The sequence below is a fragment of the Melozone crissalis genome, unplaced genomic scaffold (assembly GCF_028551555.1).
Source record: "Melozone crissalis strain CALT ecotype California unplaced genomic scaffold, PUWL_Pcris_2 ptg000035l_1, whole genome shotgun sequence".
NCBI lineage: Eukaryota > Metazoa > Chordata > Aves > Passeriformes > Passerellidae > Melozone > Melozone crissalis.
Window position 1 is genome coordinate 5869279 of NW_026535813.1, and position 22927 is coordinate 5892205.

The window sequence follows — 22927 nt, forward strand, 5'->3', positions numbered from 1 at the left end:
TTCTGGGTTTTCCAAACAGTCTCAAGACTTTTGTAGCAAACTTTCAGGATGAAATGCAGCAGATTTATGTCCAAAATGCCACAGTTCCTGGGCATCCAGGGGCCTGGGTGCAGATGATGCATTTAGCTACCTAGAGTGGATTCGTGCAGGAAATAGTGAATTATGGATGCTGGACAGGATGGGTCAGGGCCTCCACATCAGATAACCATTGTTAAAGCTCCTGAGCCTGCTTGGTGGGAATTAGCGGTACAGTGGCTCCGAGGCAAATAGCTGGAACCTTCTATTGATATTCTAGTCAGACTGTGAAAAATTATGGTTGAATTTCTAATTGATGCAGGGACCCAAATATCAGTGATTACAAAGGAAGCAGCAAATGTTTTGGAAATTATACCCAGTGACCGTAAAAATTTTACCAGAACTGATGGTACAATAAAGGAATGTCCAACAGCAAAAATTTCCATCTGGCTCCTGGGGAAAAAACAATTTACTAAGGTTGAAGTGCTTGTGGGGGCTGCCCAACTAAAACTTTTAGGATTTGATTTACTTTATGGGCAAACCTGGAAACTCCCAGATGGAACTCTGTGGAGCTTCGCAATGGAAGGCACTGGGTTGCTGGGAATACAAATAGAATCTGAAAGAATGTGGGATGATTCAGGCTTGGAAATTTTTATCAATTCATTAGGGACATCGATACCATTGCTGCCTTCTAAATTTACTAATGCAAAACAGTACCCCCTGCCAACAGCAGCACTTATGGGAATTGATAAATTAGTGATAGATTTGGAAAAAAAAGAGGCATCATTACAAGGACTCATTTGCTTTATAATTCACTGGTGTGGCCAGTAAAGAAACTGACCTGGCACTGGCATTTCATGGTATATTGACAGTTAACTGCTAATACTGCACTTCTAACTGCTGCAGTTCCAAACATTGTCTAGATAGTGACACTGCTACTGGGTGCTGCTCATGCTTAGATGGCTACCCTCGATGTTAAGGACATCTTTTTCACGATTCCCCTCCTTGAACAGAATAAAGCACAGTTTGCCTTTACACTGAGGAGAATCCAATACACTTTCACAAACATTCTCTTGCTATTTCTCACAATGCCTTGGCTAAGGTCTTAGTAGAGATTCCTATTCCACCTGACATTACATGATATCAATATATTGATGACAACCTAATAGAGGGAGATTATCAAGAACACTCTTTATTATTCTTACTGTCACTAGACAGAAGGTCAGGGATTGCTTGAAATCTTACATTGCAGTTAATCCAAGTTTTTGGACATACACATAACGTTAGTCAAATCACCACATTTACCTTTTCCTCCATCTGCCAACTCACCAGTAACTTGGGGAATTTCACTATGGGTTTGATTAAAACTTGGGAGGTTATGTGGAAAAATCACACAAATCTGACTTGGCAAACTGAGGAAGAAAAATATGTTTTAAAGTGGACCAACAATAATACAACTATATGAAACTGTAACATCATCATTGAAATTTGAGAGCAATAGTGATTCAGTTGAGAAAATTTATTGTCTTCCTGAGGATACATGTGCTGATACACCATGGGGAATGCATATTCCATGGGGGTGGGGAAGGCCACAATGCGGTGACTGCCATTATATACAACTACCAACTGGTGCATTGATTGGGAAAGAACAATTGGATTACCAGATGATCCCATACAGGTTGATGTTCTGGACACAAATTTAAATGTTTTTTGCTCAAACAGCCCAAAAATATCATAATTGGAATTGTACTGGAGTTTATAATTGCAACTCAAATAAAACTGAACTTCAGAGATTGGGCCCATTCATTTGAGCTTTCAGATTAGGTTGTACTTGTCAAAACTATATCACCTCACTCAAAGACACTTGATCTCATTTGACTAACAATGATACTGAGTCTGACATAATTTGTTCAGAACTAAGTATAACCTCTATGGGGCACACCATGTGGGTTAGCAGTGATGGAACACAGTCTACTGACTTACTAATAGAGGGCTGGCAATGGCAACACATGCTGGGACTATTAACACTTTGCCCCCTTTAGATGAAGCAACCTCTTTCACTGTCTCTGTGGGGACAAATTAAAAGGGAATCAGAAAACCAATGGCAACACTGGATAGCTGGAACTGTGGTGGAATGGGTACTGGAGTGAATTTTCACACCCCAGTTGACAGCATTCCAGAATTGAATGATGTTATATAATTGTGCTGGACAAATATAAACATTGGCTATTGCGACTCATGGGGGACTGAAGGAATTAAATCTACAAGGAACTGTAGTGGTTCTAACCAGAAACTAAGCCAAACTGCAGCCAGTCCCTCTGAGGACCAGCTGGAACAAAAGGGCTTTATTTTCTGATAAATTTTTATACCCTTACTGCAACATTTAGCTTTATTTTGGACCTTTAAAATGTACCAAGAGCATTATGGATTTGGCTTTGTTCTCCGCAGTGTTTACATATTGTCCCAAGGGGTGTCTTTAGTAAGTTTTGAGTTCTTTGGGGATTTTTTTGGTGGGGTTTTATTTCTTTCTTTGTTTTGGGTTTTTTGTTTGGTTTTGTTGGTTTGCTTTTATATGTATATATATTTATTTTAATATTTCATGCCACATAAGTCAGGAAAAGCAATATTGACCAGAACATATTTCAAGATAGATTCCCGTATGTCTAGACTTGAAGTGTCTTTCCAGATTGAATGACAGCACAGGTAACTACTCCAAGATCCATGAATCACAAGGCAATTTCATTTAGGCTGCATCTTTTCAATTTGTTTTGAGAAAGCCTCCAGGACAGCATCCAAAACTTTACTACAGCTAAGATATACACATTAATTCCTTCACTCAAACACTCAGTGATTTATCTTTTAGGGAAACAGATTTACTACTGTATTGAAAATAATCACTTTTATCTTCTATATGCTTACATACCAACTGGTTAGTGGTTTGTTCCAGTACCTTAAATCTAAGAAAACAATGCTGAAAGGTTACTTAATATTATCCTTTCTACTCACCTACCCATCTTTAAAATCTTAGTGACATTTACCTTCAAGTTGTTTTTAACATCCCTTTCTATCACGAATTCCTATAGATTTTTAGAACTTCTGAAGCAGCAGTTCAAAACTCTCTCAGTGAGTTTCTTGAACACTTTAAAGCAAGTGTCTTCAGACTTTAACAGTTTAAATAATTCCTTCCCCATTCCAGAATGTGTTCTCTCCGTAGTACATGTTATATCTGGTCACAACTGACCTTTCCTGTAAAGCAGTGTTAGTTGTTATAGCCCTCTGTTACTTGATCTCCTTTCCTACTCAGTAAGGGACTTCTGCTTTCCTTTGTTGCTATCTTCTCATACTCTTTATGAATCTTTTCTTTTTGCCTTCTATTTCTCTCTAGTTTTTAATCGATTTCTTCCTTAAGCTTTCCAGTTTATCTTTAGTGGCTTCTATGCTTACCCTCAGTTTTGTAGCTACATTTCCACTTTTTATTTTATTCTTTTTATAGTTCCTCAGGTACTTACAACCTGTTACAATCATACTTGTTTCGTAGTATGCTTTCTCTCCTCCAATTGTAATTGTATCATATAGTAGATCAGAAATTCAATTTCATCCAATCTTAACTGAACAAGCAAACTTGAAGAAAATTCTAACTTGCTTTATCTAGTACCACAGTAAATTTACATGCCAAATATGTAATTGTTTCTTCATTATACACATGAACACCTAAATGATTTTGAAGTCTATGCATTTACCCAGTTCATCCCAGAGTTGCCTATACTTGTCAGTCATTGCAGTTCCTTGTTGTGTCCAAAGCGACAGACGAGGGTCAGCCATGAACTGCTCTGTTATCAATGTCAACATGCGAGCTCCATTTGAATCTCTCATCTTCAGCATCTCTCGCACCTAGGAAATGAGTCTTTTAATATAAACTTGAAAAAAACCCAAAACAAACCACAGTACAGACGATATGCTGAAGTGCTAAATATTCCACCTCTGTTAAATAAGACATATAATTTATATATTTGATGTGAAGTTTTTAAGTAGAAAAAAATAGTCTGCCTTCCCAATTTTAACAATTTTTAGTTTCAGTATCCCATTGCAATTCTGCAAATACACTTCTTCCACAAGTAATCCACAGGTGTATTATGCAAGCTACTGCAAGACCATAATTTCTACAGGTCTCTCCAACATTTTGAGGGTAGGAAGGAAGAGAACAGCAAAGCTGTAGACAGTTGAAATGCTACTTCATATCCTTAAACTAATATCAAGACACACCAGATTGCATCCCAATGCATTATTAACTTGCTATCATGTTCCCAGGGCTTTGTCTTGTTTTAGAACAACAGGACTTTGAGTAAGACCTGAACAACTACAGACTGGATGGGGGAGTGGGGGGAGAAAAAAGAGGGTCTGAGTACTCAACATACCTTTGCAAAAAGCAAATTGAGTTGCTTCCCAGATCCATGATATCCACCCTGGGAGAGGAAGAGTTTAACCTGTTCTTGGACCTGTTCCTCATCCAAATGCCAGCAGTTTTCATCATCTATGCTAGCACCTGCTGTTGGGTCAGGAGCACCTGCAAACAGCAAGAAGAGAAATCATTATGTTCTACATAAAGAAAAGAGGTTTGTGGGTCCAGGGCAAATGAGTGCTGCAAAGGATTTTGGATTTGTGTATTGTCCCATTTTGGATGTCTTGACTTAAAAGGTTCTTTAAAATAGACCTAAATTTCTCCTAAGCAGTCTTAAGCACTTAGAAATGACAGTCTATGAAAAGGTATTTAAACAAACAATATTTTATAATAAAATGTTAAAATCAAGATGAGTTTCTTCCTCCTGCCTCAACAGTTATTCTAGAATGCTTTTACAAACAAAATTACACTTAACATAATAATTTCAACAACTGCGGTGTTAAAACCACTCTCCCCAGAACACCTGTGTGACTTCTGTACCTTCAGCAATCTTGCTCAGGTTTAAGTTACTACTAATGAGCACTGCTACCGATGAACATGAGGAAAATCATCACTTCAGTGCCTTTGAGCTGTGATGGCCCTGCAAAGCTAAACAAAGAATAAAGAATAAAAAATAATTCCCAAGCAAACCCAAAGTCTTTAAGCACTAAAGGCATTAACATAAATAAGTTACAGCTGTGTAAGATTGTGGCGCTTCTGAAGGAGCATTTTTACAATAGGCAATGTCATCAGCACACAGTCAATTCAAAGCAACTCTTACCTGAATTAGCTTAGTGCCAAGTGAAGTGACTGGATTTACATCAGGCAGTGCTTTGGCCACAGGTTGCTCTAACTAAAATTTTGTAGCTGAGATCAATGATTTTCCCCTTATGGCCTTTTTTAAAGTCTGACAAAAATAAAACAAGTTCTTGCAGTATCTAACAATCTACATATTTCTGAAGAAACCTGCACCTTCACTGAATATTTTTAAGAGGTATTCTAACTGAAAAAGTTGAAAAGCACTTATCTAGACTGTCAGGGGAAAAAATGGTAGTGCATCACTATACTCAGATGTAAGGCATTTTAATCATGCCCAAGACTGAAGTTAACTGTCACAGCCACAGCCAGTCTGAGGCTGTACAAATTTGGCCATAATAAGAAACCAAATTTGGCTAGCCTAGTTCGTTATAGCCTAGAGGTAAACAAGTCCCTGGGTGAGGCAATGATAAGTTGGATTCAAACTCAAACAGGGGACCCCAGGCAATCCCATTTAATCCTGAATGCAGATGAATCATTGGTCAGGGAGTTGGGTGGTGTTGAAACCTCAACCAATCAGTTGTTCAAGCCCAGGAATTTTGAAACGCCTATAAAAGAGGGTAACCATCAATAAATCTTGTGTGTTGTTGCATGATCTTGGTGTGTTCAGTCATGTGCCTATCTCCAAACTGCGACCCTAATGTAACAAGTGGTGATCCCAACGTGATTGATACAGCCATCCATGTGTAGAGTGGGGGAGACAGAGGGTGGGTGAGTAGAACCCATCTGCAGTGAAAAAGCTGCCAAATAGTGTGAGTGGAGCCCACTTGTTGCAAAAAAGCTGCCAACAATACAATGAGAAGAACCATTTGTGGCATGGAGAGCGGCCAAAAAGTCAGGACTACCTTTGTATATAGCCCTTTAAATAGAAGAAAAGCACCGCTGAAAATATGGGAGGATGGATCTCAGTGGAACACCTAGTTATGAAGGTATGGACTCTCTTTTTACTTCAACAGGGAGTAAAGCATGAGCAACAGGCTCTGGAAGCCGCTATGGACATTATAAAACTCTGGAGGTTTGTAGAACAGGCTTTAGAAGCCACTATGGATGCTATAAATGTTATAAAGCCATGGAGGTTTTTTTTGGACTTGCTGGGGTGCTTGGAAGCTGAGCAGGACACGGGGATGGCAGTGGAGATGCCACGGGCACAGCCCTCCAAAACATCCCAAAATGGCGGAGCACGGGAGGCACCCCGCAGAGGAGGGGATGCCATGCCAGGCACATGGGGGCAGCGGCTGGAATCGACTCCACCGTTGTCCCTGGGACTCCCTCCCGTGCACCCACCAGAACCCAGAAGCATTGCAGCTCCAGAAGCTGGGAGAGAAGCTGGCAGCCCCACTGCTAGAGTCCTCCCGGCACCGTGCATGCCCATGTCATGCATAGACCCGCCAGCACCTGGGGCTGCAGAACACTGTATATTGGCGCATCCACATTAGGGACTCGAGAAGCCTGGAAAACACCAAGGCAGCCAGTGCTGCAGTCAGCACCTGAGAGGCTGGGAGACTGGGCCACACACAGACCACTGTAAGTTTGCCAGAGCTGTGGGAGGAGAGCCAGAAGATGGCCCCTGGTCCCCAGATCCATTTAACCCTAGAGGGGACCCTGGCAGTATCACAAATGAACTTGTGCCGCTCTGTGCAGTGCAGTATCAGCTAGAGCACATGTCGTGGTGAGTGACTGGGGCCATGGGGGCTCTTACTAGCAGGGTGCTCCCTCTCAGCCTGCCCTCTGCAAGAACGAAGCAGCAGTGACAGAGGTGGTGGGAGGGGGCACATGCAGACAGCTGCGGAGGTATGGTGCTGTAGTGGTGGCAGCAAGCACGGGCCACCAACCACATGGCATAGCTGCAAGACAGCGGCCAGCAGCAAGCCACCTTCACAGCAGGTCTGGCGAAACGCCTGCAACACTCTGCATGTGGGCAGTGAAGAAGCGACCCAGAGAGCCTGGGTGCACCAGCAGAAGCAGCGCTGGCAGAGGCAGTGCCAAGTCCCTGCCCCCCCTACATGGCAGGCTTTTCCTGATAAGGCGTGAGCTGCCCCAGCGCCTCCCCCAACCTGTGCCGTTTCCACTGCTCCTACAACAGCCAGAGTTCCTGTCTACTGCAAACCCTCGTGAGCTGATACTGTGCTGGAGAAAGGACCTGTCCTGATGGGTAACCCCTTCCTCAGGAAGACTGCAGCATTTGCATAGCCTTTCTGAAAAATCCCTTCACCAGGATTTCTTCTCCTGGAAAGCTGAGAAACCTCAGAGAAAAAGGAAAACAATATTATCTCATTTGCTTCTCCTGTGTTTTGCTGCTTTGGAATCTGGTTTGGAGATTGTTTATACAACATGTGAATTGTTTTGACTTAATGACCAATCACGGTCAGGCTATGTCACACTCTGAGGAGAGAGTCAAGGGTTTTTAATTATTATCTTGTTAAGCCTTCTGTAAGTATCCTCTCTCTATTCTTTAGTATAGTTTTAGTATAGCATTCTTTAACATCATATTATATATCATATCATATCATAAAATAATAAATTAGCCTTCTAAGAACATGGAATCCTATTCCTTCATTCCTCCTCCATCTGGGGAACCCCAAAAATACCACAAGCATCTACCGGCTCAACCTGTTGAATCTACAGCTAGTCCATAGAACTTTTCTGTTTTTTACTATTCAAATGGCGATTGCTGCATGGGTTAAGGAGTCAGTACTGTTGTTGTGCCTGTGTTACCACTATCCCAGACCCTCACTATTAAGATTCCCCTTTTTACCATATCACCTTGTGACCCCCTGCATTGCTTCAATTGTTTTTTGTGATAGACAGTCCTGTAATGATTCTAATTCATAAGCTGTCCTTTCAAGCAGAAATTAACTGATGTTTTTTCAAGGTACTCTTTTCTGGAAAAACAGCTTCCACCTTACAATTTCCCTGATGTAAGAGATTACCACTGGAATGACAAACCTAACCCTCTCATCCTAAAGCAATTTCTGACGCAGGACTTGATATCTCTTAAAATCATTTAGAGAATTAGTCTTAATTTAATTGTAATGTCCCAAGCCTAGATTTCCACCTGCCATTTCTGTTTACAATGTCTAAAAAATCATTTTCATGCTGAAAATCACTAACAACTACCTTTCATATTTCACTCATGCCAACTCCTGTTGAAGTCAATAGCAGGTTTCTGAATATAGCAGGTCTGTCACTGCTATCACTAAAATACTAATTTGCATGTTTTCTTATTTTTGAAACAAAATAAAACCATGGCTTTTAATGTTAAGTTTTTGCAACTAAGTATACAGATGCAATAATCACAGAACTGAGGTAATTTGAGATTACAGAGAAGTTAAAAACTATGCATGAAAAAGTAATAACAGAAACTTCTAATTAACAAAAATGGTTTGTCCTGCAGCCTTGAGGTCATGTCTTTATACCTTTCCTGAAAGATAACATATTAATTGAAGGTAAATAGGCTAATATAGAAACTTAACAATTTTAAAGAGTAAAATCCCTAGGTCATAAGGAAAAGGCACATATGCTTTTCATTTCTTTATATAATTTTCCTCAACATTATTTGATTTTTCTAAAACTTTACTTGTTGTGGGAACCCAGGGCACAGGGAACATTTCTCTGTCTGCTCTGAGGGGTTCTGAACCCCAGAGAAACACTGCCTTTAACCTTTGCCCGTGGAGAGGATTTCCAAGACTTCGAGATAGGCTAGAATCTACCAAAGTGTGAAATAGATTATAGAGAGTAGTATAGTATGTCACTTGGGTGAGAAATTTAGGTTTTGGGATTTTTAGTATGATGTAGATAGGAAGCAAGATGGAAGAATTTGGGTGTAGTTCCTGTCTTCTTCTTCATTATCTACTCCATTTTCTGCAGTGTTGGTCACACAGTGTGATTGGTCAAGGAAAGCAGAGTGCAGAGGCTACATGGACAGTCAAGGGATGAGTTATCAGTAGATAAATAGAAATAATGTACATTTTAAGAGTTAATTGGATGAAGAAACTTTAAAAAACCTTGGAGCTGTACATTTCAGGGGCCATTTTGTGGTACTTTTCCAGTGCACTGAGCCTGGTGTGGACAGCGTTCAAAACTTTGGATAACATAACAATAAAAAAAAAGCTGAAGACTGAAAATGTTATGAACAAAAATTCGGGTAATATTTTTTTGTGAGAAAAAGTTACAAAAAGCAGCCAGACCACGGGTAGCTGCTGAAGTTCTTCGTGTTTTGTTATTGTAATCACGAGTCGTTGTGGCTAATCGCTCCTTTTGTATCAGCAGAGCCTCGCCCGAGGCTAAGTTGTACCTTTCCCAGAAGGGTGGGAACCTTCCCGAACAGTAGAAGAGACCTGAGAAGGTGGGGGGGGCTATGCAAAGTGACTCCAAGACCACAATGCAGCATGGGTCCCCCGGTGTACAGAGAAGACCCCAAAACGACGAGCCACCTAAGAGTTGAGAGACTGGAGTGATGTCTGAACGTGAGGAGCCGAGTGCTGAGCCTGCAGAGATGCGGAACACCTTCGGACCCTCTCGCCCTGACCAAGAGAGACGACCCCGGCGGTGAGACCAGGCCGACTGAGTGAGTGGGGCACCATCTGACGGGGAATCACGCCCTAAAAGCTCCCACGAGGACTGGATTCCCCCAGCTCTGCCCCTTGTGGACAGAGCTGTGCATATCCTCCTCCTCTGAGTCGCCCGGGAAGACGACGGGGACTGCAGACCCGTCGAGCCACCCAATCCTGAGCTGATCACTTTTAATAAAGGCATTAAAAAGGAGAAGAAGTCTCCTGGCCCTTGTTTATTTCAGAAAAATATTGGAATAATTACCAATATAGCCGGAATGGGACATGCCTGAGCTTATCTGGCCCTTGCTGCTTGACCAAAAAGCGGCAACTGTGGTGTTTTCACCTCAGAGACACCTTTGGCTAGCTGGATGCTGCAGCTGGGTGCTTGGAGGCAAGTCCAGGCATGCAGGAGCTCCGGTGGCTGCAGGATGGAGCTTTCCCTGTAACAGGGTCTGCTCCTTGGGTTTCCCTCTAGCGGAGAAGCTTTAAGGCAAGGTGAAGGAAAGGAGTCGGTTCTGATGGAGGGTTTTGATTAAGAGCTTTATTTCTGGCCCACAGGCCTCTGAATCCAGTAACAGCTCCAACAGAACTCTTGACCGTGTGGTTTGCTCCCCCTTTTACCTGGGGGAGAGGGGGAGAGAAGGAACACAGGGGACCACCAACCAGGTGGGGGGGGGGGGGGAGGGAAGTCTCAAGGGACAGAGGACACCTGGATGACCCAATGTCCCTCCAGGGATGGAGGGCATCTTTTGAGTTCTGCCAGTCACTCAATGCCCTTCTGGAATGCCAGGATTGACAGACAGCACTCAGCAGGGGTCAGGGTGTGGAAAGGAGGGATGATTGAAACACCTGGCAGGGAATTATCAGGGAGGAACCTCGGGTATGTGAGGCAAACAATGACATCACACTGCAACAGAAAAAGTCCCGTGCGTCTCCTTTTTCCTGGCACAGAACTGCTACAGGAGGGTTTCCCTCATCGAGGGAGCCCCCAGAATGGCCTAACGCAAAACAAACATCAATAACTTGTAAACCTGCAAACGCGTTCTAAGAGTCTTGTCAAATTTACTTCAAGGGTACTTCAGACCACAGGATTAGTGTCACAGACATCTTTTCATTAAAATCCTTTCGTTAGGATTTTTCCTGCTGAAGCTGAGAAGTTTCAGCAACAAAGTGTAAACAATGGTTATCTGCTGCTGTGGAATGCAACAGGTGGATTCATGATTGGTCTCCTGTGGATGTTTAGATTTACTGACCACTCATAGCAGAGCTGCTCTGTGGAAGGGGTTAACAGCAGGCCTGTTAGCTAAAGGAGCGAGAAGAAGCCGAGAAGTAAGAAGCTGATAAGGAGCTTTCTCCAAGGCTGTAACCAAGGAGATTGAGAGAAGAAAGATAAGAGCACTTTGCAGCTGGACGAAGCATTTTTAGAAAGTTAGGTGAAGTCACTATAACTTTTCACCAATAGCATGGTATTGACTTATTGTGGCCAATAGTTAAGGTAGAAGAAGGGTAAACAATTGGAAAGTGTATAAAAGATCAGCCATGTTCACAAATAAAGTGTTGCCAACTGAGACTGCTTGTGGTCTCTGCTTCGTGTCGTGACCACCTCGACTGCGACACTGCTATCACTTTCTGCCGGGACACATATCTTTGTTATTGATTCTTTTCTATTCTTAGCTTAGCTAGCCTTCTGAGAACTTTTCCTTCTATTTCTTTTTAGTATAGTTATAATGTAGTATATATATCATAAAATAATAAATCAAGCCTTCTGAACATGGATCAACATTCTCGCCTCTCTCTTCACCTGCAACCCTTGTGACCACCATCACAGATTAGCAGTAACATTTTGCATTTCATTTCAATAATGCTTGCTAGTTTCTTTTGTACATAACCTTAAGATACTAATTTCTTCTAAGTATTATTTAATTTATACAGAGGAATGTTATTATTTTAGTAATACTTCAAACTATCTGTATTTATAAGAGACAAAAAACCCAACCGATTTTGTACTATGTTTTTGGTATTATGACTATACAAATGGATTCTACAAATACAGCTAAATAATGTTGTTAACATTGTATCTACCCATCAAATAAAAAGCTAAGATCACGACCAAGTAGAAAAGCCTTCACAAGGGAAATCTGAACGCTCCAAATATCCACCTAAACTATCTACAAGACCCTTATAGAACACAAGGATGTGTCACTTTCAATGATGTACCAGGATATGATCTGTAAAACCTAACTGAGACAGAGATGTTTCCTTTGATAGTTTTGAATTGGTTTCTTTGTGACAAAAAGGTAAATGGTACTTTCAAAGGAGTAGTATATATATGTACATAATTATAGTTATTTACAAGTTATTTATATCACTGGTTATTTACCTAAGCATAGATAAAAAAGCTGGCTGTTCTATGAATCATTACTGAAAGATTTATTTTAAGGATATGATAGGGAAGCCCCCCCAGTCTGGGTCTTAGCTCTGGCCAAGCTGTGGCCTTGACTGGCAGAAAAAGCATGCCATCAAACCCAGGTGTTCCTGTGCTAAAAATGAAAGCAAGTCACTTTGACTAGCTGATTCGGCTTTGCAGAAGCTGGACCACTTTCCTCTTAGGTAGACAGGGGATCCTTATCTGGAAAAGGCTCTCCAAGGCCTCATTGTGAAAAGATGGTTCCTTGGCAGACCCTGGGTGATAGCAATACATATAGGCAGTTGTAAGTTTCACCTTGTTGATATAGTTCAAAAGTGCATGTTTTGTTGAGATTGAATTATGTTCCTGTTAAGTGATTAAAACAAAGAAAGTGGAAGTGAGATGGGTGTATATCCCCCTCAAAAGTCTTAAATGTACTCATGTTTTTCAATCAAATCACAACATGACCTAGCAAGCTGACAGCTTGTCAGAGGAAAAAGATTATCAACAACAGTAAGACAAATCTACCCATCACCCTACTTGAACCCCAAGACTCAAACATTTGGGAGACATCAATAGCAGAAGGATGTCTGTTTGTAATTGAGATGGGCTTCAGTTGAATTGTTTCTTGTTTGTAGTGTTAAATTGTAATTTGTAACTTCTGGGTACTGAGCCTGCAGCATGCCATCCTGAAAACTTGTGATCTTGTTTGACAGCTCCTGAATGTGAATGTTATAACTCCGATGATACGTGGGATACATCACTGGCTGGAGAAAACTAGGCTTGTTGAGTTGGGTGGAAAGTCTTATTCAAATTAAGCTTATTATCTGTGTCATGCTTTGTCATCCTGTCTGCAAGACACCTGCAGAGGAAGACAAAGAACACTTTGCATTTTTTAAAACAGAAAGGGGAAATTGTCAGAGCCACAGCCAGTCTGAGGCTGTACAAATTTGGCGATAATAAGAAACCAAATTTGGCTAGCCTAGTTCGTTATAGCCTAGAAGTAAACAAGTCCCTGGGTGAGGCAATCATAGGTTGGATTCAAACTCAAACAGAGAACCCCAGCCAATCCCATTCAATCCTGAATGCAGATGTATCATTGGTCGGGGAGCTGGGCGGTGTTGAAACCTTGACTAATCAGTTGCTGAAGCCCAGGAATTTTGAACCCCCTATAAAAGAAGGCATCCATCAATAAATCTTGTGTGTGGTCGCATGGTCTCGGTGTGTTCAGTCGTGTGCCTGTCACTAAACTGCAACCCTAACATTTCAGTTAACTTGACATTTTGGTTTTGGGCTTGTCACAACTGTGTAATCTCTATCTCTGTTAGGTTTTGAGAAGATGTTAGAAATTGAATTGCATCACACTATCACTTCCAAATCCCAGATCATGTTACCTCTGTAGCCAATACTAAAAGAAGGATACTGGCAGGGAAGGAAAATTACATGATCAGATTTGTAAAAATTTGCTTTCAGTGAAGTCCTGAGAACATGAAAAGCAAAGATAGCTACAACTCTTTAGATGTATAGAAGCATTGATTCTATTGATTTAAGCCTTTGATTCACAATTGCATCTCTGCCATCTAAGTGAATCTTAAGTGGTTGCAGAGAATGCTAGAATCTTTATTCAATGAAAATAGAACTGGAAGATTGAGAAGGTCAGAGGGATGCCTTGTCTACTAGTTGCTGAGAAAGTTAAAAAAAGTATTTCAGCTCATCGACTTTCTCAACTGCCTTCAACATCAGAGCCTACAGCTGTGAACATTGCACTATTGTCCATATTTTTTTTTGATTAATAATAAATTGTGTCTGAAGATGTGAAAGAAGTCTTCTACCTTCCACAGGAACCATAAGACTTTCTCAGAAGTCCGAAATCAAGTCCAAGACAGTACAAAACCCAAGTAATGAGAAACTTGCCCTTCTGTGAGTGCTTCCATCTTTACTATGTTAGTTTTAAGGGGTTTTGAATTCAGTCAACTACATGTAACACATGCTGATAAATCTTCAGTTGCAAAAAACTAGATTAAAAGGGAAATCAAGCCACATGAGATCAAGCAGTGTGACTGTGGTCACAAGGGTTTGCAGGATGAGAGAGAGATGAAAATGTTGACTCCATGATCAGAAGGCTTGATTTATCATTTTATGATTTATATTACATTATGACTATACTAAAAGAAATAGAAGGAAAAGTTCTCAGAAGGCTAGCTAAGCTAAGAATAGAATAGAATAGAATGATAACAAAGGAGCTCTCTCCGACTCTGTCCGAGAGAGCTCAGTCCTTGATTGCCCATTAATTGTAAACATCCAAGATGGGCCAATCACAGGTGGACCTGTTGCATTCCACAGCAGCAGATAACAATTGTTTACATTTGTTGCTGAAACATCTCAGCTCCAGCAGGAAAAATCCTAAGAAAGGATTTTAATGAAAATATGTCTGTGACAAAGCAGTGCAGTTGTTGAACAGACCCAGGTTTGCAGTATCACATTGCAAATAGTTTAAATATTTCATTGCTCTAAAACAGAGGAAAAACCTGTGAAAAGGATGTATATAAAAAGCACCAATATACAAAACACACATATTTATCCTCCACTTGAAAGGAGATTTATCTTTAAATAATCTTGGTATTTTTACCAAAAAAGTTATATTTCTTTAAAAAGGAGCCTATGCAGTAGTAGGGGAAAATGTTGGAACCTAATCAACAAGAGGGGAGATTTAATCTGTGAAACAGATAGTGGCTGACAGGCAAGCTCCATGTGATGTCCATGTATTAGAAAAACAATTAAAGTTAGCACTTGACATGCTTTGGGTGCTCTCAGACTTGGGAGAGCAAGTTAAAGCCTGGGAGAAAGATACATTGCTGAGAAGTGGACACCAGGAATGCAGAATTTATAGACTACAAGGACATTTTGCAGAAACCAGAGATAAGTAAGAAACTAACAAAAACAATTCAGCAATTGTACTGAAACTCTCCCTATCTGGGAAAAAGATCATGAAAAGACTGAAAATGTGGACTAATTTGCATGAGAAGCAAGAAATTATTAACCAATAGAGGACAGAATTCTAATTAATAGGAGAATGATGTAACTTGTATCCAAGGAACACTAATTCCTTTATTTGCTAAAATGTATAAATTGTTAGAAGGTTTTATACTTGGTGTGTATTATAGGTGGATTGATTCCTCATGTACCTCAGCACTGAATAAAGCACTGCCAACTTCCTAATTAACAAACTGGTTGGAGAGTGTATTTCCTGGTTTTCGGTGACAATATGGCTACTTTCAACTTGTATTTTAAAAAGCCTAAGATTTCTCATCTACACTTCCCTATTTAGGGAAAAAAACCAAATTCTTTCCATAACTGTTTACATTTTATAAAAAAGCTCATCATTATGCTGTTTGGTTTTTGCCTTTTTTCTTTTATATGTTCTCTGTATTCTTCACACATATATTTGTAGCTCTGTGGCCTATTGTAATAGTGGCTAGTTTTCCCAGTACTTTTCCATGGCCTTTCCCTAGGCAGAAAGACAAAACAAATTCCAGAGCTCCAAGCCTTGAGGGATACAAAGCCTGTAATAGATAAGTAATGTAATAGTTGTGTCTCACAATTAAGCGATACATATTATATAGATTTATAGTAATGTTAATGTAAGATGTCATTCCATAGTCCTCTTTCCCCTCTCCTTGTAATAGCCTTGGTGGTCAGGGCATTTAGGGGAAGGGCAAGCTTGTTACTAAGAGGCACGGCATGGAAACACCTGACCTCCAATCAAGTTACAAGAAAACAGTCTTCACCAATGGACAGTGAAGAAGAGTTAACTTAGAGACTTTGGGAGGGGTTAGGGTTACATGGTGCAACACCAAGGGTATAAAAGGTGGAGCAGCTATTTTGTGAATGAGCCACATGGCTGTAAAGCCACGGGAGAGAGCAGGCTCTCAGTGCTGTAACTTCTTTCCTTATCCAGTCCTTTGTTGTAATTTTTGTCAAGGTTTAATAAACCTTTTTCTAAAATTCTAGAAGTGAGGCTTGTTTCTCACAAGGCCCCAATCCTATCTTGGTTCTTCCTGGGAATCAAGGCTGTGAACAACTCTTCGAGATACATTTTATGAACAAAGCACAGCTAGTGCTGAGGGGGGGACTCTGGAAAAGGGGCTTGACCTGGGGAGAAGATTGCATCACCATTTGTGCTCCTAAATGGTGCTTTTTATCAATTATGCTAATTTCCTAAAACCTAAAAAAATGTGCTGACCCCTGGAGGGGGTGGACTTTTGTCCTGGTTTAGGGCAAATTTGGGAGAAAACCTCCAAAAGGGGCCCCCCCAGAAAGCCAACCCACACAGCTCCTCCCCCCAACCAGTTCGGGAAAGAATTTCCTTGGAGAGAGGTGAAAAAAACCTGTTTATTCAACAGGCAAAGCACTCCCCAGCACAAAAACTGAACAATACCAGATGACAAAGCTCATTCATCGCTTTGAAGAAATGACAAATTCAGAAAGTCTCTCCTGGGGGTGGTTGCCCTGTTATCAGTCCCTCCAGCGCTGGGAAAGGCTGCAGAGTAGGTCCCGGAGGCTGCAAAGTGTGAGCTCTCGGTGTTTCCTTGGGTCCCAGTCTGGAGCAGGTTTGAATGGTTCCAAAAAGGGAAAGAAAAACAGTCCAGGGATAGCTAGGATTGCCTCAGCTAGCTAAACAAACTAACTAACTAACTAAAAAGCAAAAGAAGCGCAGTGTTCTGCCCCGTCTGTGCCCAGACATGAACAGTGTTCCAGCAGACTGTGGAGGAGGAGTCCAGTCCCTGATAACAAAGCTCTGTGCTTCTTCTCCCCGCCTTTGCTCTCAGCCTGTCCTGAGGGAACAGAATATAATATCCAGCATAAACAGAACACACAATTGGGGATACAAGCATCATAACATCATCCTAGGACAGCTTTTGTGGACATCTTTCCATAACTGCCCCTGAAGGTCTTCAAATAAAGATCTATTCTTATATTACCTCCTTACTAAAATTATCTCAAGTTTCATTTCCAGGTTGGGAAAAAGGCAACAATCAGTCAGTTTGCACTATGCCTTCTGCAGTGACTCAGCATTGCTATACTTAAACCAGTGCTATTTTCATGCCACTGGGTAAAAAGACTATGAAAGCTTAAGACATCAAGCTGAGGGTCTGAGCTCTACAATGCAATTCAGCACAATACTACAGGTACTTCTGAGTTCACAACAGAATAGTAACTGATTTTATAAACTTAGTGTTTTCAGAATTATTTTAAATTGTAGTTATATAGAAAAAAAAGCTGATCAAATTGCTTATTACAAAATATTATGCCTTAGATTCCCAAAATGATTCAAAGTTTAGACATAAGTAATTTAATCTTTTGTTTAATTTCATAACTCTTGGGTAAAATATAACGACTGTTTAGTAGTGCATAGCATTAAAGAAAAACAGGAACTACTGTGAAGCAGAGAGTGCTAATAAGAGAAAATGTAAAGAAAGTACTGGTGTGATGGTTTTGACTGAGTTAATGTTAATTTTTTCCACAGTACCTTCTATGGGTTTATTGGGTTTGCATGACCAGGTTTTGGTAGCGGGGAAGCTACAGGGGTGTCTTAAGGGGTGTCTTATGCCAGAAGCTTCCCCCATGTCCATCAAAGCCAGTTCCAGTCAGCTCCAAGATAAACCCACTGCTGCCCAAGGCCGAGCCCATCAGTGAAAGCAGTAGCACATCAGTGATAACATATTTAAGAAAGGGAAAGAAATTACAGCACAGAAGAAATTTGGGCCAGCATAGAGAGGAATGAGAATATGTGAGAGGAAAAACTATGCAGACACCAGGGTCAGTGTAGGAGGAGGGAGGAGATGGTTCAGGTGCCAGAGCTGACATTCCCCTGCAGCCCACAGTAAAGACCATGGTGAGGCAGCTGTGTCCCTGCAGCCCACGGACGTCCACAGGGGTGCAGAGATCAACCTGTAGCCCATGTAGGAGCCCCATGCTGGAGGAGGTGGATGTGCCTAAAGGAGGCTGTGATCCTGTGGGAAGCCCCTGCTAGAGCAGGGTCCTGGCAGGACCTGTGACCCTGTGGAGAGTGGAGCCCATGCTGGAGCAGGTTTGGTGGCAGGAGATGTGACCCTGTGGGGGACCTACACTGGAGCAGCCTGTTCCTGAAGGACTGCACCACGTGGAAGGGTGTGTTATAAATGATCAGCCAGAAATCCAAATTAATAAATGCAAAAGATTTTATTTTCACAACCAAAATACGGTCCTTAAAAACCACAGCCAAAGAGACAGCGTCGAGCCCAGGGTAGGTGCTGGGTGAACCTAGATCTGACTTCTATTGCATCGGACCTCCCTCTGTTCACGAATGCTGTTTCCAGCAGGGCTGTTTTATACAGTTTTATATGCCTGAGGCAGAGGTGCCTCGATTTCTTTTGTAACCCCACATATGTATGAAGGTTTCTTTCACTGTGCAAGGATGGACAATTGCGGTTTCCTGAGTAGTGGCAGGCGCTGATCATGTCAGGGGAAGTCGCATATTCAGATGTATGTTCCTTGGCGACTTGGACTTCAGTTATCTTGATTGATGGTATCTACCAAGCGATGATCACCCTTGGGTGTTCCCTGATGACTCCAGAGGAAGCCCATCTCTGCGCCAGCCACATCTTTTATTAGTTAAACGAGGCATGGTTCTCCTGCTGCCACCAGAAGTTTTGTAATTCCAATGTAGTAATCTGTCTCTGGGCTGCTCGTGGTCAGAGGCTCGTTGGATTTTACAATTTTTATTTTATATATTCTTCTCTTGAGCATGAATTACTTTATAACATAATATTACAGGTCCTACATTGGAGCAGTTTGTGAAGAACTGTACCTTGTCAGAATGAGTCACATTGGAGAAGGTTATGGAAAACTGTTTCCTGTGAGAGGGTGTGCTGGTATGAAATAGACTGATGGGAGAAATGAACCCCACTCAATTACCTTAAGAGAGATTTCAGGACAGAGTTAGAATTTAGTAGAGAGATTACAATACATGCAATGATACACAGAAAGATGGCTTCAACCCACAAAGTCAGAGTACAACCTGGCATCCTGTTGGTCAGGGTGATGATCACAGTCCTATCAAGTGGTGGTTTTGTAATGGGTTAAAACTTTAGGTTTGTTCATCAAAGATGACAAAGTTATTCCAGTAAGACTGTTGCACCACCTCTAGTTGTTTGCTTAAGTAAATTTCCAGACTTAAAAGGATAAGGAAGGTCAAGCCAAAGACAATAGGTTTCACAAACATTTGTTTGTCTGTTTAGTAAACTGTTAATATGGGTGGGGGGTTTGCTATGATTGATAGCACAGTATCAGCTTATCCGCTCAGTAAACCTAAGATTCCAGGAACTCAGCAGATTGAGCCTAAAATTCCAGGAATCAGACAAAGGAAAATACCAATCTTCATCTTCAAACCTCCGGGAGGTGGACTATGACCATCTAGACACAAAAGAAGAATACGCAGAGTACTACACATTAACCCGGAAGCAGGACTGTATAACAACTCCACGAAAAACCAGAAGAGTGCGGCAGTGTTAGAGCGGAGACTCTCCTGTCGCCCAGCGCGCCCGGGGCGCTGACTTTGCCTATTATCGCTTGCTCTATCAATTAATAAATTTCATTTTATTTGGACTTATTAGTCGGTGATTCATTCCCCACCGCAACTAACCTATAACAGTTTCAGTCGAAAGCAGTGGTCCTATAGAAGTATTGGTCTTCCTCTGGATATGATGAGTGGTGGTATTGGTGGTGTCCCAAATCCCCAAAATCAGAGATTATATATGCTTAGGTTCAGGTGGTAATTGTCAGTACCTCCCCCAGGTTGGGAACTTTCACAATGGAATGATGTAATACTGTGAGTCATTGCAGCTGCCTATTCTGCCAGTGCCATTGAGTCCATTATGGCCCATTACCTGAGGTGACCACCTCAGGATGATTGTGACTGTGCTGGTGCTTCCCCAAAAAGAGTTATCACAGCTGAGTCATTGGTGTGAAGAAAAAGAAACACTACCTTGCCTTGCAGCCTTGCCTCTTTTTTCCTTATCTCGTTTAACATCCATCTTGTAGCCTGAGGTGTCAAGTGTGCACTGGGCAGCTACTGCAAATGACCCATCATTAACAGTGTGTCAGAAATGAGGTAGAGAGGAGTCGAATATACCTTTTGTTACACCCACATACTGCTAAACTGGCACTCTACTCCTGTAACCAGGACAGAGGGAATCCACATTGGAGCAGGGGAAGAGTGTGAGGAGTCGTCCCCCAGAGGAAAAAGCAACGGCAGAAACAACATGTGATGAACTGACCACAACACCATAATGTAAACATCATAAAAATTACAAATTAATTAGGTTGAAAGGGACTTCAGGAGGTCACACTCCTGAGTGCCACAAAAAATAATATAAAAAACCAGAGAGGGAATGAAAAAAAAGAAAAATCATCAAACTTACCATGGACTTGATTGATTTCTGAATTCTGAGAAAGAATTTCATCTGCTAATTTCTGAGCAGTTGGCAAAACTTCTGTGTGGTGCACTGTGATCAAATACTGAACAAATTTTTGTAGTTGGTCTCTGTTCATTTGAAACAGTGTCTCTGAAATGGGAAGATGCAGTTTGACCTGATCTGGCTTGCGGATCCGGTATAAAGAGAGTGCAACAACGTGGGCACAGTAAAATATGTCCTTGTTTCCACAGCTACAGGTCACTGAGGTAATCTTGCAACGATCAAAGCTGATAGCTACATTGCAAACAGTTTCTGGCTCCGATTGCATTGCAGGGTCTGTCACAGTGCCACTCAAGTGGAAACCTGTGAAGGGAAAAAATGGAGGGCTTATATTCTTAAATAAAGTACCATATCTCATTTTTGATAACGTTTAATTAATCTAGCAAAAGTCATCATGTATTTCTGAGAAAGAATATATCTCATAGAACTTGCTTTAATTACAAGTATGATGAACGCTGTCTTTCTGTCATACTCTTTTTATATCCAATAAAATCAAAAGGAGCTGGTTTACAAGCCCTCTTTGCCATTCCATCACAACATTCATAGAAGTTTGATAGTAAGAAAAAGTTACTTGGTAAATGATAGCTGCAGAAGCAGAGTTGCATCCAATTAAGACCGATGTGAAATTCCCAGTAGTTCAGCAAGCTGGCAGCAATTTTCCAAACCTCACACCAGTCTGCACTTACCAGCAAATTTACCCATTCTCTCAATAAGTAAGAGGAAAGTAGTGCACTCTAGTGGTACAAACCCTGGTCCTAATCTCAACTCTGCCACCAATTCACTGACACAAGTCACTTAACCTCATTCCTTTCACTTCTCCCACCACTGAGTTGATGCTAAAGCTCATCATCAACCCAAGCAATCTGGTAGGGCAGCTATGTCTTTGTAACTCTTGGGAAATGGAAACTGCTGCAGTTACCAATACACAGGATATCAGATTCATAATAGTCAATGTTATAGATGGATAATGAGATGATTGGCTCTTACAATCAGGGATAACTCTTGTGTGAATATTAAGAAAAGCTTTAGTGATGTACAGTTATGTTATTGTAGTTTAGATGTCCTCTGTTCTCCCCATAGTTCCCTTTTTCCCCCCTGTATTGTGACCATCAGACAGCCGAGGTTGTCTAGGACAGGTAAAAAAGAAGGTGTGCACATGTGCCCCTTGCATGGGGCAGTTGGGAATGGAAAAGCTTGTTGCTTAGGGGGTGCGGCATGGCAACACCTGACCTCCAATCAAGTTACAAGAAAGCAGTTTCCACTGATAAATGGCAAAGAAGAGCTGACTGACAGACTTTGGGAGGGGCCAGGGCTGGCTGATGCAACCCCCAGGGATATAAAAGACTGAGCATCCATCTTGAAGATGAACTGGCCATGTGATATGCACGAGGGGAAGTTCCCAGTGCTACAGCTTTTTTTCCTTATGTAGTCCTTTGTTGTATTTTTGTTACGGTTTAATAAACCTTTTTAAATTTTCAAAGTGAGCAGTTGTGTCTCACAGTCAATGAGATATGCACACACTGTTTCAGAAGTGTGCATCTCCACTTGGCATGATAAAGCATAAGGCAAAATAACTCTTTTTTCTTATATTTTAAGAAGATATGGTATACCATAAGAATGATCTTTACTTCAGCCACTACTCCACAGAGCACCCTGTTGAACCAAGGTCTCAAATGCTGTTCTCTGAATATCAGACCTGAACCTATCTCTGTTTTCCCAATGTTAAGGCCCAGCTTTGGCTCTCAATACTTTATCACTGCAGAATTTGGGTGTTTCTATTGGATTTTATGTAAACATGACATCGATTTTTGGTTCAGGCATTAATTCACAGGTATAGCTACAAAGCAATACAAACAAATTACATATAATCGGTATTAAACTTGAACAGACTGCATACATAAAATCTGGAATGGATATTACAAGTAACGTGCTATACATTACTTATAAAGCCACACTCCCTCAAAGTCCAAAACTGATTCAGTATTCTTGTACTTCAAGAAAAGTATGTTGTAGGAAGCAGTATCACATGAAAATTAGGGAGTAAAAAAGAAATATACACATAGCTATAGTCCAAAACATTGCATCTCAATTTGTTTTTAAGAAACTCTTTAATCTACTGGAAATGAAGAAGAAAATCTAATTTTTTCCATTTGTTTATGCTGTGTATTTCAGAGCAGGTTGT

The 22927-nt window shown here is 41.2% G+C and overlaps 1 protein-coding gene across 1 annotated transcript in view; it reads right to left on the minus strand.

The window, feature by feature from the left end:
• The window catches only part of LOC128941434 (zinc finger SWIM domain-containing protein 6-like), a 334075-nt gene that overhangs the window by 96759 nt on the left and 214389 nt on the right, over nt 1-22927 (minus strand). The window contains exons 2-4 of the mRNA XM_054283199.1: nt 20692-21048; nt 4431-4579; nt 3756-3906 (exon numbers count right to left, since the gene is read on the minus strand). Coding sequence (XP_054139174.1) covers nt 3756-3906; nt 4431-4579; nt 20692-21048 — 657 coding nt within the window. The remainder of the gene's footprint in view (nt 1-3755; nt 3907-4430; nt 4580-20691; nt 21049-22927) is intronic.